This window comes from Ursus arctos, unplaced genomic scaffold, assembly GCF_023065955.2.
Source record: "Ursus arctos isolate Adak ecotype North America unplaced genomic scaffold, UrsArc2.0 scaffold_13, whole genome shotgun sequence".
In the NCBI taxonomy this organism is placed as follows: Eukaryota; Metazoa; Chordata; class Mammalia; order Carnivora; family Ursidae; genus Ursus; species Ursus arctos.
The window spans coordinates 14,112,687-14,131,449 of record NW_026622797.1 but is presented as its reverse complement, the minus strand read 5'-3'; the positions used below and the strand labels follow the sequence as shown (position 1 = coordinate 14,131,449).

Here is an 18,763-nt window from a genome sequence, read left to right as displayed (position 1 = left end):
AACTTTTCCTATGTATTCATTGTAATGAACCAGCTTTGATTGAGATATAATTGACATACGGCATTGTAACAAGTTTAAGATATACAGTGTGCTAATTTGATACATTCATATATTGCAAGATGATTACCTGCCCCCCCAGCATTAGCTAACCCCTCTATCCCATCACATAATTACCATTTCTTTCTTAGACTGTTAACAAAAATAAGAGAAAAGGTGAGCATTGAGAGGTAATGTACTATTGTCATCAAAAGCATGAGCTCTGGAGCCAAACCTAGAAGTAGATCTAAGCAGAGGGCCATCATCTTTCAATCGTCAGTAAAACTAAAAGCCCATATTTACTTTTGCATTATCATGGGGATTTTTTATAGGTCTCATTTATAACTTTTACTAATAGTATCAATGCAAAAAATAATGATCGCTCCGAATAGTAATGTAAGTTAAATACCAACAAATCTTTTTTTTTTTAATGTCACTCCTACTAATGATAGGGAAAGGAAGAGATACAAAATAGAATTTAAAAATTATAACTGATTTTTTTTTCTATCAGAGTAATACTGACCACATGGAACAATCACCAACTTCCTTGTCTTCCTTTTACAGAATCGCTTTATACACTTTATTCTGGTGTTTGAATCTAAAGGACAGGGCAGGCTTCAGGAAAAAAAAAAAAGCTAGAAACATAATAAATAAAATAGCCTAAAGAGATAATAATAAAGTTTTATTTTGTGATGTGCTATATTTATTTGAAATAACTGATTTAAAACAAGACAATGTTGGAAATACTGCATGACTTTCTCACTGGCTGAAGCTATTTTGAAATGATTATAACATAAATAGAAACAGAGAAGTTTACTTCACTGAAACTTCCTTTTAAGGACATCCATGGTTCCGAGTGTTATAAAACTGCAAATAACAACAGTGTTTTGAAGATACCATTTAACAGTAAATGAAAGGATTTTAAGCTTCTGCTCTTTCTTCACGATCCTTTCCACGCTTTGTTACATTCATGTTCTGAAAGAGCTGCCATTGGTTTAAAAAAAAAGGTCTGGAAGACAACCCGAGAGCATGACACAGGAGTTATGCTGATGGGTTAATTCAAGCACAGCTGTCAAAACCACCCCTAGGAGAGCTAATCAGGGTGAAAACTAATAGTTGTGCTTTAGGAGATTATCAAATGCTTCTTTTAAGCTATAACTTCAATCATTTAATTGTTGGAAATAATTCCCTGGCAGAAAACCAGCTATGACTCTCCGTCTATTTATGCCTCTACCCGCAGGCTAGTTTTCAGGCTGAATGGCTGAATACAATATTACAGACTCGTACACCATAAGAATGAAAGTAAAATGTCTGCACGAACAATCCATGTTTCCTACAGTAAATCATAACTCCTTCTCCCCACATCTTTAGTTTTTACAGTAGTTTGACTTAGGAGAAAAGAAAACAAATCAGATTCGAAAATTCAGTTAGGTAAATACTTATTTCTTTTTAGTCTGAATGGTGCATGTTTTTAGTTAGAAACATTTTTTTTTTTTTTTTAAGCAAGAGTGAGAACCAAACAAAATTGTTAGCATAACCACCAACAGAAAACAGGAAGCCAACTTACGTGTCCTTTCTGCCAGCATTCCACTATCTCCTGATCCGTGTGCTTGCCTTCCAGGAGGGCTAACTGCTGGGCCCACGTTGTCAGAAGGGCACTGAACTGATCCAGCGCCTGCTCGAGATGAGCCACCTGGCCCGAGAACTCCTGCTCCGAAAGGGCCATTTGGCTAACCAGGTTCTCCAAGCTGGTCTGCGTCTGGAGTACACTGTCTTCCCACTGCTTCCAGTCGGCGCGCAGGGCCTGCATCTCCGCGTCCACGAGCTCACACCCACTGGCACTTGTGTTCTGTTTCACTGCCGGAGCCAGCGACTCCACTCTGCTTAGGCGGCTTGCACCAATCTCTCTGGAATCCATCAGCTCCTGTAATGGAACATCGTCATGGCAACCAAGGAGGCTGTGAGTCACTTGGGCTGCAAGTTTACAAATGCGTGCTGAGGGGGACCCTGTCCTGAGAGGAAGTTTTGGCGAGGGTGCCACAAGGACCGGAATCAATTCATCCGCCCACCCCTGAGTTGGAACAGCAGAGGGTTATCATCATGAGCGCTGAGGTTTGGGGCGGAAGGAGCTGCGGGATCCCGCAATACCCTGGAACAGACTAGACGGGGACCCTGAATCTGGCATTGTTTGAATATGTGAAATTGTTTTGACAGTGATATAAACATTCGCCTGTGGTGTGTTTCTCCTATAAATATGCAAATCCATGTTTCTCCCTGACTTGACAGACGAGTGACCAAGGACCGCGGCAGAACTGTGCTCTGCTTGGGGTCTGCCCTCCATTTCATCTTCTCCCAGAAGATGGTGGCTTAAGTCAGTTCCATGCTACCAGGAATCCGGCTGAGCCATACAACCAAAGAATGAGCCCTACTCAATTTCAAACACTTCAGTACCTTAAATAAACATTTTTATAGTAACTAAAATGAATAAATCACAGAACTACTGAGTCAAAAGTTCAAAGTAACTTTTAGTCTGGGTTTATTTATTGCTATTATTTTTACTTTAAAGGAACTCACCATAAATTTAACAATTTAGGTTTAACTTTTGGGCTCAAAGCACACGAATACTCTTAAGGGCAAGATAAAATGAAAATATGCATTACAAATTAGGTAAAATAGTGGCATTTCCTTCTGAGGACACATTCTTCTACTGAAATTTCTCTCACTGAGTTCATCATCCGGTGTTTGTATATTTACATATCTATTGGTCGAGTTAGGATTTTGTTAGTATTAATACAAAATTATGACCTCTGTCCTGGATTAAATAGAAGGAAAAGATGATTATTAGGGGAAAATTTCAAGATGAAAATCAATTACAAATTAACAAGTGTACAAAAAAATAGGAACATTAAGTATGAAGCATATGTTAGATACAATCTGTCTTAACTAACCTACAAATATAGTTCATATTTCTTCAGATTCGCTTGAAATAAATATACCTTCTCATAATTATATGTAAAAGCCACATATTAGTATAGATCATTTAAAGATTTTTAGTTATATCATAGTCTGAGGGGAAATCACATGAATCTTACACACAGTTAGCATTTAATATACACACCCATCCTTTCCTCAGCAGCAGGATTCTAAAAACCTGTGTGGTTTACCGGTGTATATAGTAAGTAGTTCCTTGGTTAAAAAAAATAAAATAAAATAAAATATATATATATATATATATATATATGGCTTTTTAGAAAGAGCTATGTCTAATTATTGGATTTAAATACATACAATTTGCCTTTATGACTGATTTCAAATCTGGAGTTAAGAGGGTATCAATAGTCCAAAAACAGTTTCCCAAAATACTCTCTAATGCATTATCTCAGTTTTCTTTGGCATGAAAATGGGACATTTCAATATTTGCAATCACTAATTACACTGAACCAGATTTTGAATAAGAATGTCATCATTTTTTAAAAAGATTTTATTTATTTATTTTTTTGAGAGAGAGAAAGAGAGTGCGTGCATGTGCACACAGGGTGGGGACGGGAGGGGCCGAGGGAGAAGGAGAGAGAGAGAATCTCCAGCAGAGTCCACACTGAGCACAGAGCCGGACGTGGGGCTCAGTGCCATAACCCATGAGATCATGACCTGAGTCGAAAACAAGAGTAGGATGCTTAACTGACTGAGCCATCCAGGAGCCCCAAGAATGTCATCACTGTGAAGTGTTTTGAAATGACTTGTATATGTATTTCCTTGTTTTGGATTTAACCATTTAAAAATTTCATATGCACATGCACACCCTTATACACACACATATTTGGCTTCTAAGTTGCCTATTCCTGGTGGTTGCTCTTTGGGGTGGGGAGGGACGACACTGAAAGACAGAAGAGAGGCTCATTTATTTCCTCCAAGTTTCCTCCTCACCCATGCACCAGCCTCCAGTAAGGCCTGACATGGACTTCACTTTCTCTTTCCCAAATTCCAATTTCTTTCTGCCAGCTCTTTCTCCCACATTTCCCATATTTTTGGAAGTATTTTATAAAGTATTTCAAAAAAAGAGCATAAGGTCTAGACCATCACTCTTGACTTTTCCCACACTGTCTTTCCATAGCTAATTAAATCACTCATTTGCCAAATCTACCAATTTTCTTATTGAGCATATTCCATGTGTCAAGCATAATGCTAAATGTTTTACGTGCATGATCTAATTTAGTCCTCAAACCTCTCAGTGAGGCAGGTACTATTGTTACTAATTTACCAGTTAAGGGGATGAAGTTTGAGGACATGAAGTGACTTGCCCAACACAGCTAGGAAAGCAGCAGAGGCAGAATACAACATCGGGGGCTGACTCCAGAGCCTCAGCTCTAAAAGTAGAGTGAGCTGTCATTACATTTAATGTATGTTTTATAAACATACATCAGTTTGTGCATCATTGTTCCCAAATCTACTGCAGGTTCCTTGAGGGAATGTACAACCCTGGCTGAATAAATGGATAAACGGATGGACGAATAAAATATTAGTGAGAGAAAAACGTATCAAAGAAATATTTTAAAGAATCACACAGAAAATAAGAATTTCAAAAGGTGTTTTATGTGATTATCTCCTTTAAAACCTACATGGTCATTATAAGATTTAAATAATACTTTCTAGGCATTTAGAAGACAATAATAATAATAATAAAATAAATTCTCAAAATGTAGTTATTATGGTTATCATCCCTTAGTATTTTTAGGATTTTTACACTCTGATGTCCAGGGATCAGAACATGGTGTGAATCTTAAAGTCCTGACCACAATTACACTATTTATTCCCAACATTTCCTCATCCACAACTAAATCATTAAGGATTTCATCATTGCTTAATTTTTAGATTAAAATGTATTATTTTCATGGGGGGATTATTGCAATATAATATTCAAATAAGTAGAAATATACTTGTTCCAGCTCCCTCAGGTATGTGATTTCTATTTTTTAAGTTGCCCTTGTGAGGAGTAAACTAGGTGATAATTTTAATGTCTTTTAAAGCACTGTCTTCCATTACGTTCTTGTACTGTTGGCTAGGGAAGCAGAATAGAACATCTAGCATGACCTTTCCAAGTTATTGCTCAAATACATTTAACTAAGTCGTGCTATAAACTTTTCTATCACTATGCTGGAAAATAGTATCTGGTTCCATCAGCCTACCAAGCTGGCATATATTTTGTAGTCTCCTGGACTATGGCCATAAGCACATTTGCATGTGAAGTCTACACAGACAATGTTCCATTTTGCTCACAAGTGTAAAGTGTTTGAATTCCTTTTTTCCCCCTTTGCTTATGTTTATAATTTGTGAGGTGCAAGGTAATAAACATCAACAAATAGAAAATAGGAAACATTTTAAATAACAAATCTCATCCATGGTATCTTCATCACAGGTATGTCCTACTCAAGAACCAATGAAACGAAGAAGTTATAATATCTCACCTTGATTTTAGACAATTTCTTCTGGGTGGCTGACGAGTCTCCAGACATATCCGACCACCGGTGAAGCTCCTCCTTCGCTGAATGGAGCCAATCCGTGAATTCCTGGACTGCATCTAAGTACATGAGGTGATCTTTCACAATCTCTTCTACTTTCCTCATTTTCTCCTAGTAGACAAAGAAAAGCCTACTTTAACAGGCATTATTGAGAATATGAAATCAGACAAAACAACAGGTCTCTTAATGATTTCAGAAGATTTCATTCCTATTATTGAACTTTCTGTTTACATCTTAACATGAAAACATCAAATCTTAATTAGACTGAAAGGCTTTGAGGAAACAACCATTTTCCTTTAGATTTACTTTAGTGTAGGTTAGAACAAAAATCTATGCTGAATGAATATTTACTAACATCCCTCACTAATAATCCACTTAATAATAATTATTATAATAACTATTCTTATAATTCAGGCAATAATACAGTGTATTATTACTGTATTATCACAGTGCAATTACTATGTATAGTATTCTGCTCAGCACTTTAAATGCATTTTCTCATTTACTCCCCCCAAATTCCTGTGATATAGATACTATGATTAACACTGTATTGTTGGAAAGGGCATTTACAGATGTTACAGAGGTTAAGTAACATGTCCAAAGCCAGACATACAAAGAAGGGACAAAGCCAGAGTTCACATTTAGGTCTTTTTGACTCTAGAGTCATACAGCTTAACCATTATCAAAATAAAAATTAAGATAAACTAATACATAAGTTAAAAATTATAGTATTACTAACACAGAGAGTTCCTAAAAGGAAAACCAAGAAAAAGACATTGTCACAAGCACACAAAAGAAAAATCATGGGGGAAAGTAAAGATTCAGAGAGGGAACTAAAAACAATTTTGATATTACATAAAGGAGCCTATATCTGGAGAATAAGAACAGGAAAAGGCAGTTTATACTGCAGTGAGAAACGCACAAAATACATTGTACATGACAGAAATCTGAGAAGTAAATAGACTTGCATTTAATACAACAAATACAACAAATGACAACAAAAGAAAAAACTACAAATACTGACATTTGAGGCTCAATCTTACAAAGAAAAGAAATGAACTGACCAACATCCTAAGTGGAGAAAGATAAAAAACAAACAATAAAAAATAATCCCAAGACTGCAGAAAGATAAGGATTCACGGGCATTCATAGGCGAGTACGAACTTCTTGTAATAACTGTTCACTAAACGTACAAATACTTTAAGAGCAGCCAGGTCCTGTGATTCAACCCATAGTATATTCTTTTTTTTTTTTTTTTTTTTTTTTATTAGAGAGACAGAGAGAGGGAGGGGCAGAGGGAGAGGGAGAGAATCTTAAGTAGGCTCCATACCCAGTGTGGGGCCCAATATAGGGCTCTATCTCACAACCCTGAGATCATGACCTGAGCCAAAAACCAAGAGTCAGATGCTTAACCGACTGAGACACCCAGGCGCCCTGAACCTCTAGTATATTCTTTACCTGAACCTTGAAGTTTTTTCTTCAATATAAAACACTAACCTTGGAAACAGTGACTATATCATTAAACTGAGTTCTCAGTTCCTCTTGAGCTGTTTCCTTGAAAGATTCATCCTTTGTCTTCTGGGAGAGCTCCCTGGATTTTGAGGCGAGACTCTGCAGGGCTCCGGCGTGACCTTCTGCCTCCGACACAATGGACTGGAAGTGGTCCAGAAGGGAAAACTTCTCCTTCAGACCCGGCTGCGGTTGCAAGGGATGCTCTACTTTTTGATCCACTGATTCCATCCACTGCTCCAACTGGTTTTTCCACTCTAGATAGTCATTCCATTTGCTAATCACAGACTCCAAAGTGCTAGAATTAATGTCACATATTACAAAAATAAGTTATCTTGACATCTCTACTGAAACCAAGTATGAGGGCACTGCATCCATGTAAGCTGTTTTTCTGAAAGCTACTCTGTGATGAAAACACTGCTTTTAAGTGCAGGGAGAAACACTACGTCTCCAACCCACAACAGTTTCTTCAAGTGAAAATATATCTATGTTGAATATGAAGTTAAGATATTATAGTCATATAGGCATCTAGAGGTTTGCCTTCCAAGTGCTAATTGATCTAAATAAATAGACAAAGTTATGTGTTTTGTTGTTAAAACATCAGCATTGGGGCACTGATTAAATTTTATTTTATATATATATATATATTCTTATTTTTCTTGGACTCAGTTTACCTTATTCAAATCAGTTGATAACTATTTATTAACTAGAATTCAAAATTTAAGGTATTTTTTTCTAAGTAAGTAATATCCTTAGATTGATTTTCACTTAAGGATATTTATGCACAGTGTTTAGTGCTCCTGAGTTGAACACATGAAGGAAAAACGCTTACTGTAAGTCATATAAGTAATAGTCAAGTAAACAGCTCTCCAGGTTGTCAAGTAAAAGGCCCTCCAGACTGGCATCTTTAAAAAGCTTCCATTACTTAGCTTTACAAACTATTCTAAACTCATCTTCAGTGACCATTCCGAGAATCCCATGCATATAATTCCTATGATCCTGGAGTTAAATCTGTGGTAAACATACTCCCAGCATCTCCTCAAATTGTTCCTTTTGCAAAAATAGAAACCTCAACATAAGTGCTTTAAAGTGCTATTCTTTCCTCAAAGAATTTTCCAGAAAGTGCAAATCAATCTCACCTCTCCAGAAGCATCTCCAGGCCCTGCATCATCCTACAGTCCCGCACTACCTTAGTGACACAATCCAACTCAGTGTTTGAGAACGCACGCTACCCTAGCCTCTGAGCACTTAGCAAGAAGTACTTTGTTTTGATTTGTCACTTTAGCTCAATAACTGGAGAATTGCTACTACTCAATATGTGGTTGTCAAATGTAATTTCTTGCTGAAAAGGCAGAATCAAGGATTTGAATCTGCTTCTTGTATTTAACATTTTATTCCAACATCCGAAAACGATTCACCCACATTGCTACTCACTTTTACTGGAGCTGGCCCACCGCCAAGCACCGGAGGGTTAGTTCACGCTCCAGCGGTCCACACTATCACAACCATGGAGTCTGATTTTTTTTTTCTTTGCGGACCACTATGAGTTATTACTGAGATTTAAAGTCCTGCTGACTTTGGGAGTCACCACTTATGTTCCATATTTAAAGGAAACAAAACAAAACAAAGCTTCCAAAATTTTAGTCATAACCATGCTTCACTGTTTACATTGGAGTGGGAATTGCAGTGTTGTTTTGTTTAGTTTTGTGACGAACTTTAATCTTATCTTCATCTATTTATATGCTATTCATTTACTTATTACTAAGCACACATTTCTCCAGTGACCTAACACTATATATAACCTTCAGAATATGGCTTCTGGAAGGTAATTTAGTATCATTCTCACTGCAGGTCATTTATCTAACCAGCCGGCCAGATTACTTGTGGATACTTGGAAAAGAGAGGAAGGTAGAAATCACGACTCCTAAATGTAACAGCAACAACACCACCTGGTGTAACTCAGTAGCTTCTCTCCCTGCTCATCAGCGGCTGGTGCAGGGCTTCTCAGCAGGGGCACTGGGGCATCCTGGGCAGGCGGACTGTTGGCTAGGTGAGAATGCCCCCAGGCACTGCAGGACCTAGGCTCTCCTGGCTACAGTCACTATAAGCCAGGGATGCACCCACCACCATGACAATCAAAAACCCTACATACATTTCCACAGCCCCACTGTGGGTGACATGACTTCTGGCTGAGAAAGACATTCATACTTAAGCTCAATAGTTGCTAACAAATTAATTTCCTGTATGTTCCTCTAAAAAGGGAAAAGTTTTTAAAGACTTGCTTTGATGAACTGAAAGGAGGTATCTTACTGGCCCATGTTGGGTACAAGATGCCATGAGAAACATTATGGGAGATGAAAATATTACACACCCACACACATGCGTGCACAAAACAAGCAAACGAACAAAACTATCTTTGCCATTACAGAAAATACAATCTAGGCGAACACAAGCAAGCATACAACTACCAAAATAACACGCTTGGTAACTCTACCACAGGACACTCTCAGCACTGCTTCACCACTTCACTAATCCACTGGGTTTTATTTAGACAAATAAACACTGAAAATAGTCTCCGTACCTCTGAGCATGGACAGAGGAGCTCATGATGTCAGCCCACACATCTTTAAGGGTCTGTAGCTGAGTCTGAATCACCTTCTGGCCTTGCTTGTTGCTACTTCTCAAGGCCTGTTCCCCTTTGCCAATGGCCATATTCAACTTAACTTCTCCTTCACCTTTCATCAGGAGTATATCCTATGAAGGAACAGTGAATACAGGTCAGTAGGAATATTAAAAGCTTCTCATATTTTTAGGAACTCTTATGTTTCGCATGAGAATCAAGGTAGGGAATACCTTACTCACTTTATTTTTATTTATTTTTTTAAAGATTTTATTTATTTGAGAGGCAAAAGCGAGCATGAGTGAGAGGGAAAGGCAGAGGAAGAGGGGGAAGCAGGCTCCCCGCTGAGCAGGGAGCCCCATGCAGGTCTTGATCCCAGGATTCTGAGATCCTCATCTGAGCTGACGGCAGATGCTTTAACCGTTTGAGCCGCCTAGGCAGCCCTACCTTACTCACTTTAAAATGAAAACACAGCAACAACAAAATGAAAACACAACAACAAACTCTGCACCCTATTGCGATATGGTACTTTATTTGAATATTAGATATCAGGAATCTGGGAGCCAAGGATTAACTCCAATTTAAATTCTCAGGAAACTCAGGGCCACTAACCTAGAAATTGTACATTAATTGAATGTTGGTTTCAAAGTAAAAATAAATTATTTTGAAAATGAAGGCACACTTGTCAAAAACCTAACAGTCCCCTATCACCACTGCCTGGCTAACTTCTATCTTCCAAGGTCCCCTTCACTGACTGCAGTCTGGGTTGGTGACCTCCCTGTGTTTTGCTTCAGTCACGACCCCCGACTACATGGGGTACTGCAAGTTACAATTTACAGGTTAGTATCTCCCACTGGACTGTGAACACCTAGAAAGCCAGCACTAATTTCAAGGTCTATTTTCCCAACAGTGTGCATAGTGCTTGGAATAGAGTTAAGTATTCCACAACGTTTGCTGAATACTTACTAAGTGACATTAAAAATTATTTTAAAGCTATTGAAACAAAAATGTTCCCTTACAAAGGGGAAACAGGGGCCCTCCATATTCCTTTTGCCAACATCATCTTTTCTGCATTGTGCCCCCAAATCTTCATTTAGAGGCTCACAGAACTGGGACCCAACTCAAACGTTTGTGAACCTAAGCAAATTGGTGTTCAGAAGTTGTTAGTGTCTGGCGGGCCTACCTGTATTTGTAACAGCCGCTTTTCCAAGGTGTCTTTGCTTCCAATGGTGCTCTCTGCAGCAGCCAGTCTGTCTTGAATGCCTTTCACCCAGGACCACATGCTCTGCAGGGCTTCCTCCAAGGCCTCGTGCTCCTGCAGGGCCACCTGGCAGCTCCGCAGTCTCTCTTTGGTCATTCTGAGTAAGTTCTGGTAGTTCGTGAGGAGCTGGGCACACAGGCGTCCTTCTTTCCCAGCACCGTGGCCTTCTTCACTGAGAAGCTGCCCTCTGGTGGAAAGCTTATCCAGAGATTCTCTAAAGAAAACAGAAAAAAAAAAACATTGAATTCTGACATTCTGGAGCACAGCAGAGTGACGAGTGATTGTTGATCCTGGAGAAGTCGCCAGACAAGAGCTCATAGCTGACGTGCCTTTAAAATGAAGATGCCGGGGACTTTCACAGGGCTGGCTCTGCATTCTCTATGACTTCTGTGAATGCAGTCCATATACATCAGGGAATTTCATTCCATCTATGCTGTGCCTAGATCCTGGCCCCTGTATTATGAGAAATTCACCTCAGAAATGGCCCAGGGCTGCTTCTCCAGCCTCATCTCTTAACATCTCTGTTCCAGCTAAATGCTCTAACCCTGAAATGTCCTCAAATCCTCTGCTTTTTGGTGTATACATGGGGATTCCTCCTTTGTGAAAACCCATCAATTCTCCTCTGCTTCCTTCCTAGTTGGTCCTTCAAAGCCCAGTGCAGGATCACCTCCCCAGGCAGCACTGAGCTGACCCCAAGAGGGAGGAGAGTACAGGGCTCCTCCCCTGTCTGCCCTCTGCCCCTGTCTTGCCTCAAACACCCTGTCTCAGTCCACAGGCTTTCACCTTCTAGAAGTCAGGCTTATCACATTCATCTCATATCCCCAGGACCCAACACAAAAGAATAAAGTGCAAAAAAAAAAACCCAGTTTCTATCAAAAGGCCATTATATGAGTGCTGATGGGTTTCCTTGTTGTATCTTGGGTACTTGGCCCATCTCAGTTTGGAGTTATGTTAATTAGGTGCAAGGAAAGTGTAGTCATATGTGGCTGGGTTGGCTTCCTCTTGTTTTGCAGAGTTCTGAACTCCGATTAGCTTGTCTAGCAGGAACTCCCCAAGATACCAGAAAGGAGAGTGCAGATGTACGAACATGAATTCTTGTGAGTACCAGAAAAAGAATACAAACTTTATCTCTTACAAGGTCTGTCATTTTTTTCGGAGCCGCTACCAAGGACATAGCATCCTGTGGCCTTCTGGGAGATATATTATTTACATAATATTGCATCCACAATAGATTACATTTCTTATAATCTGGTAAGACAAGAATTTGACTTAAGCAACAATGTGAGTTAAATAATTCAGGACAATGTATATCACTTGTTACTGTAAGAACTGTTAATGGATGATAAAAGTTCAATAATTCTCGGGGCGCCTGGGTGGCACAGCGGTTAAGCATCTGCCTTCGGCTCAGGGCGTGATCCCGGCGTTATGGGATCGAGCCCCACATCAGGCTCTTCTGCTATGAGCCTGCGTCTTCCTCTCCCACTCCCCCTGCTTGTGTTCCCTCTCTCGCTGGCTGTCTCTCTCTCTGTTGAATAAATAAAATCTTTAAAAAAAAAAAAAGTTCAATAATTCTCAAATCTGGGGTACTTTAAAAAAAGGCATCCCCCCAAGATAGTTGAATACTTGAAATATTATGATGAAAAGTCCAGGGGGGCTGTGAGGATCAGGTGGCCAGCAAGTGAGAGGTCAGGTGACTCAGCTGGAGAAGTTGGATGAGCCGCAGAGTCCCTTAAGATTGTCTCAAGAAGTAACCAGTTACGAAGAGCCTGGGAGCAAGCACACTTAAGGACTCTTACCATCTGATCCTGGAATATCAGAAAGTAACAGCTCAAGATGAATATGTAAAGTCATTTTAGAAGTTTGGAAGAAAGAGAGAAGTAGGTCTGGCCATGTTACATTGTATCTAGACCGGAGTCAAGATTTAAAAAGCAAATAAAATGCAGTGCGATTTTCAGAAAGCTATATAGTTAAAATAACACTGTTATCCTATTAATTCAGCAAATATTTTCTTTTTCTGGCACTATATCAAACATTGCGACTATAACAATGATAAAGACCTAAAGATCCCTGGCCTTGAGAAACTCACTGTCCGGGGCTGGCATATATAGAGTCAACAAAGAGTTTACCCCTTGGGAAGGGCTCACAGAGATGGGACTGAAGCATTGCAGGGAAATTTTACAAGAGTCATCAAACTCGCACACCAATAAGAGCTATCAATACGGGTCATGTTTGTGTATTTGTTTGCATGTTTGTTTTTTAAGGCAAGGCATACTTGGCATGTTTGACCCAAAAGAAGACTCAGCAGAAACAAGGAATGAATGTGATCAGAATTAGACTTGAATTGATCAGTGTTGCTGATTTGCGTGGTCAAACAGGCTGGGTGCTAGCCTCTGCTGCTTCACACACGAGTGTGTCTGCTCCTTCAGAGGATAGATTAGAGGTTTTGGGTCAAGCTGTACTCCAAGTACCAACAAAGCAAGTGACAATGCCCACTGGATTATGAATTTAGGGAGCAAAGCCCTGAAGCTGGTGGAATGAGTCAAAAGCACAGCCCAGAGAACTTTGCCTGGGCCAGGAGCCAGAAATGTTTGCTCAGTCGGGAAACAATGAAGAGACGAATACTGCAGTGGAGAAGAGGAACCTCCAGGATAGTCAGACTTAATGACCATACCTTTTGATTTACTAAGAATCTGGTGAGGATGGGGGTGGATTGAAAATGGAACTAGATGCTGAAGTGTGTGAAGACTATGTGGAAACGTGACCTATAGCATTATTTCCCTAAGTGAAGAGTACCTTTATAAGGGCCTTCTATCCTTATAATAACCTTTAAGAAGAAAGTATGGTATTACTTAGCAGCATAATGCTTACAGGCTAATATCAAGAAATACAGGAAATGAATGGCCTGTCCAATTTGTTGAGTAAAGGGAGGTAAATGCAGACAGCTCCTCATTTCCATCCCTATGTTCTCTCTAGAATACCACTCTGCCATTGAGAACACTGCATAATCATCTGTATTCTAGACATTTAGGGACAGAAACATATGCATATATACAATGGAATATTACTCAGCCATCAAAAAGAACGATTTCACAACATTTGCGGCAACGTGGACGGGACTGGAGGAGATAATGCTAAGTGAAATAAGTCAAGCAGAGAAAGACAATTATCATATGGTTTCACTCATTTATGGAACATAAGAAATAGGAAGATTGGTAGGAGAAGAAAGGGAAGAAGGAAGGGGGGTAAGCAGAAGGGGGAATGAACCATTGGACTCTGGGAAACAAACTGAGGGCTTCAGAGGGGAAGGGGGGTGGGGGATTGGGATAGGCTGGTGATGGGTATTAAGGAGGGCATGTATTGCATGGCGCACTGGGTGCTTTATGCAAGTAATGAATCATGGAACTTTACATCAAAAACTAGGGATATACTGTATGGTGACTAACATAACATAATAAAAAATTATTATAAAAAAAAAGAAGAAACATATACAACCACCACTAACTAACCAACCTACCAACCAACGAATTAACAATCAAACCAAATAACCAACCAACCGGACAAACAAAAACCTGTTAGTAGGGAAAGGACCGACTTCATTTCAGCACCATACCTTGCAGCCAGTAGTTCTCCTAGAAACATTTCAACTTTATGGACTTCATTCTTCTTCTCAGGAATGTGCTGTTTACTCTCTCCTAAGTTTTCTGTACTTAACCTTTCATACATTTCATGGATCCATAAGTTCAGTTTTCTATGCTGATCCTCAAAGCTACAGAAAAGAAAATACTTTGTAGAAATTCTTCTGCACTCATTACAATAAATAAATTCTAATATCTGAGGTCACAATGTCTATGGCAATTAAAATCTCATGAATTTTCAAGTATGGAAGAAAACCTAACAATAAGCCCATCCAAATTATCACTTATTTCAGTAACAAAATGAAAAATCATGTAAATTTCTCTTCAGATCCTATCTTGCTGAATTGATTTCCTGGTAATCAGCTGGTAATTATCAGCAAGATTACATCCCCATGTCAATGTGTACTTAACTTTGTATCTTACTACAGGGACTCTGAATTGGGGCCAATAGATGAAATAGGGCCATGGAAGCCCTGGGAAAAGAAGGGGTCATCTTTGTGTCTTTGTATTTTATGGAGATTCAAATATGGCACAAGAGCACAAGGACTCTGAGTTTCAAAACAACATAAGTTCTATAAGAAACCTGGACAAGAGTAAAGCAAATTACTATGTGACCAGAAAGGCATTTTGATTACACTGACATCTTTTTCCCCCTATTTTTTTCCTTCTAATTTTATATTCACCCCTGTTGACATAGCTTCCTGATTGGAATCTTCATTCATAGAAATTAGGCCAGTGCTTTCTGCCATCACTCCAACCCAACGGAAGTAGGAGCAAAGAAAAGACTTGGATAATCTAAAACCCGGATATCAAAGCTCTCAGATTTTGAATTAAGCAAATAGACAAGAATACATGCATGTATGCCATTTACAGTAACAAGTGAATATAATTCCTTATGTTTTCTATATAGAAAATAAAGCCAAATAGTCCCATAAGAGTCCAAGCGATTACTTATTATCCTAGTATGAACCTGTACTTTCAAATAGTGTTTGTTTATTCACAGTGGCTCTTTTCTCAAAGTCTTTGAAAACATATTCTGTGTGTGATGAAGTCTACACTTATCAAAACAACCTACCTCCCAAGTTCTAAAGCACAGTCTTGAAGAGCCTGCTTGTCTTTAAGGCATTGTTTCAGAAATGCTTGAAATTCTTCATTAGCCTTTGTAATTTGTTCCTGAATGCTGCTGACAATTTGTTTAGACACATGTGCATACAATGTTTGTCCTTCTTGAGTCACGGCATCAAGCTTGCTCTGCCCATCACTGATTGAGTCCAGAATGTTCTGTTTCAAGAAATTGAGGTAAATAAAGTATTTGCTGTTAGTCAGGGACCCTGGAGCATGGGAGCACTGATTACAATTCTGAGTTGAGATAGTAGAGCAAGAGAAGAAAGAGCCCAGAGCCCAAAGGCAGAAAGTCTTTAATAAGGCCAGAGTGAGAATGTACAACTAGATAGACTCAAGGCTCATAATAGAGGACGGTGCCAGCCAGTCACTGGAACCACTGAGGGCTAAACTGTGAACAAGACCAGCCTGTAAAGGACGGTGTTCCCATCAAGGTCTTGCTCTCAGCCTCTCCCCATTCTCACTGTCCCAGCTCAGCCCACGCTCTACTTCTTCACATGTTAATGTGACATCCTCTAACTGGATAGCTACCTGCACCCCTCCTCCTCTTCTGAACCACCTTGCACACAAAGTCCTCCCTTCAGGTCCCACCTTTTCTTGGTATGCACCTCATCCTTGAAAGATCATATGCATGAGCATGGCTTCAGCAAAGAAAAAGAACCCCAGAACTGTTGACTGAGCCCTGCTTCCCCTCTGAGCTCCAGGCTGGTGTTTGTGATGGTCACTCAGACTTTTCTTTGTGGAGTTAGTCCCACTGCATCTCAAGCTTAAAGGGGATAGTTCCACATTTAAGTTCACCATGCCTCCTTGGAAAACCAACTTCCTTTATCATAATGATCTTCCTACTGTGACTTTTCATGAGTTATCTACATAACTGTCCTCACTGATTAGGCTACAAAAATCCTCATGTTCCTCATTCTTTTAAAAAATATTTTTAATTAATACTTAACATAGTGCTTTGTTCAGATGAGCTACTTGAAAACTTGTCCAAAATTCAGTTTGAGTCAATCATGTCTGAACTCTGCTTCTTGTCCAAAACTTAGTTTGAGTCCATCACTTCTGAACTCTGCTTCACAATGGCTTTTTCCTTCCTGAAGTCATGTATTTTTCATAGCCAGTAAAACCTGTATTATCTATTGCTTTGAGTATGTCCTAGCTCCAAATCTAGACTGTAGGTTATTAAAAAGCACAAGCCATGTCTTCTTTTTAAAACACCTCCATAATAGTGATATTATACAATAGATGGAATTATTTATGTTTTTACTGCTAGAAAAATTAATAAAATATAATAGATGGAATTATTTATGTTTTTACTGCTAGAAAAATTAAAACTTGGTTTAGTTTTGAATGAATTCCAAAGAATGGTCAAAAGGCTAAAAGAGAGAAGAACGGAATCTAGAAATTCTGTAGCTCTTATTTTCCCAACTTACTTTTCACATTGCCTATCCCCTTATGACTCAAGAAATCTAATTCTGTTAGAGAAGAAGAAAAGTTTGAATAAAATTAGAAGATCTGTGGAAAGACATGATTTAGGTCTGACTTCAAGTCATGGGAATGCAGCTTAGAGAAGACGACGAAGCATGGCCAGCTTTCATACCTGAAGATCACGGAGCTTTGCCTCTAGAACTTTGCTGTCGCCAGTTCGATCAGATGATTCTTTTGCTGCTGCCTTTATTCCAGAAAACCACTCTTGGAATTCCTGCATGGACTCTTTTGAAAGTAATGAAAATGAGAAATACATCCAAAACATTGAACGAGCTTCTAGGATTACCACAATGAATTAATTCTGGCCTTCAGCTCACTGCATCTTGCCTTACGAAATATTTCAGAAATAAAATAATAATAATATAGCATATACTACAGCATGACTGTTCATGGCAGGACTGAGAAATTATCTCAGGGAAAAGACTGAAAAGAAATTTGTATTCCTGAAATATCTGATTTCCCACTGTCTTTCTTTCTCTTGGTAAAGAAAGATAATTGTCTGAATGTGGAAGCCAGCAAAGGGAGAAAGGCTCTAGTCATTTTTATGGCAAAGGAAGGAGCCATCTCCTCTTTCCGCCAGGCTGACTTGAGAGTCATTCCGCATCGTCATCAGGGCAGAGGCACAGCTGTGTGGGAAGCCGAGTTGGGGACATATGACTGGCAATTTCCTGAACTATATGGCTGCTGCTGTTTCATGGCCTCTCCTAATTTCCACGTTTACTGTGTTAGTTCATCACAGCAGTGGAAATAGTTTTCCACACAAATGTGCTATATGTAGAAAATCCAGATGAAATTCGGAATCCTTGAAACGGTGGATTCCTACTTTCTTGGGGAGAAAGAGGAAGAACCCAGCTTATGGCGAGAGCCCAAGCACAGCAATTCCACTGCTCAAATCTCAACACACAAATGAATTTAAAACGATCTTCTTCTGGAAAGTTTTATCCAACTATTGCTGGCAGTTTCTAGGCAGCATTTGGCTTGGATTCTTTCTGGTAAACAAACGATTCATGCTAAGCCCTGTCAGAGCTCACCATTGAAGTGCTTCTCCAGAGAATCCTGAAGGCTGGCCTGCGTTTTGGAGCACAGCTGGCTCACAGCTTCGTGGTTCTTTGTGAGCCCTGTCAGAGCACTGCCCAGGCTCTCCAACTCGACAGAATGGTACTTGCGGCACAAACTGTTGAGATTTTCTTGGGTGGAGCTGATGTTGCTTTGTTGACTTTGAAGTTCCTTTTGTATTTCCTACAGAATGAAAGAATGCCATGAAGGATTCTCATCCCATTCAAGGGAAATATCCCCTCTACTCCACTATGGTACTTTTTGGAAACTGATGCTGTTGAAATCCACTCTGTAATGTACACATTATTGTGGGCTTTTTTTTTTTTTTCAGTGTTTGTAATAGATCTGTTGACTCTTGCAGAATTTTGCCCAGTTCTCCTTGGGAACAACTGCAAATAGTGTTGAAAGGTATTAGGATTTGAGTTATGGTCTAGGATTCCAAGCAAATTGAATACGTTCTCAGGGATTCCAGCCCATGATCTTGGATTTAGTCAATTCATTAGAAACTGTTAATGGAGTCATC

General features: G+C 39.3%; 1 protein-coding gene across 24 annotated transcripts in view; it reads right to left on the bottom strand.

Moving 5' to 3' along the window:
* SYNE1 (spectrin repeat containing nuclear envelope protein 1) overlaps positions 1–18,763 on the bottom strand; it is a 447,744-nt gene that overhangs the window by 222,420 nt on the left and 206,561 nt on the right. For all 24 annotated transcript variants that reach the window (XM_026505077.4, XM_026505081.4, XM_026505085.4 and 21 more), the window contains 9 exons: positions 18,216–18,423; positions 17,297–17,409; positions 15,653–15,858; positions 14,553–14,708; positions 10,865–11,156; positions 9,643–9,815; positions 7,050–7,359; positions 5,499–5,663; positions 1,604–1,960 (listed from right to left, as the gene is read on the bottom strand). In XM_026505077.4, the coding sequence (XP_026360862.3) occupies positions 1,604–1,960; positions 5,499–5,663; positions 7,050–7,359; positions 9,643–9,815; positions 10,865–11,156; positions 14,553–14,708; positions 15,653–15,858; positions 17,297–17,409; positions 18,216–18,423 (1,980 nt within the window). The remainder of the gene's footprint in view (positions 1–1,603; positions 1,961–5,498; positions 5,664–7,049; positions 7,360–9,642; positions 9,816–10,864; positions 11,157–14,552; positions 14,709–15,652; positions 15,859–17,296; positions 17,410–18,215; positions 18,424–18,763) is intronic.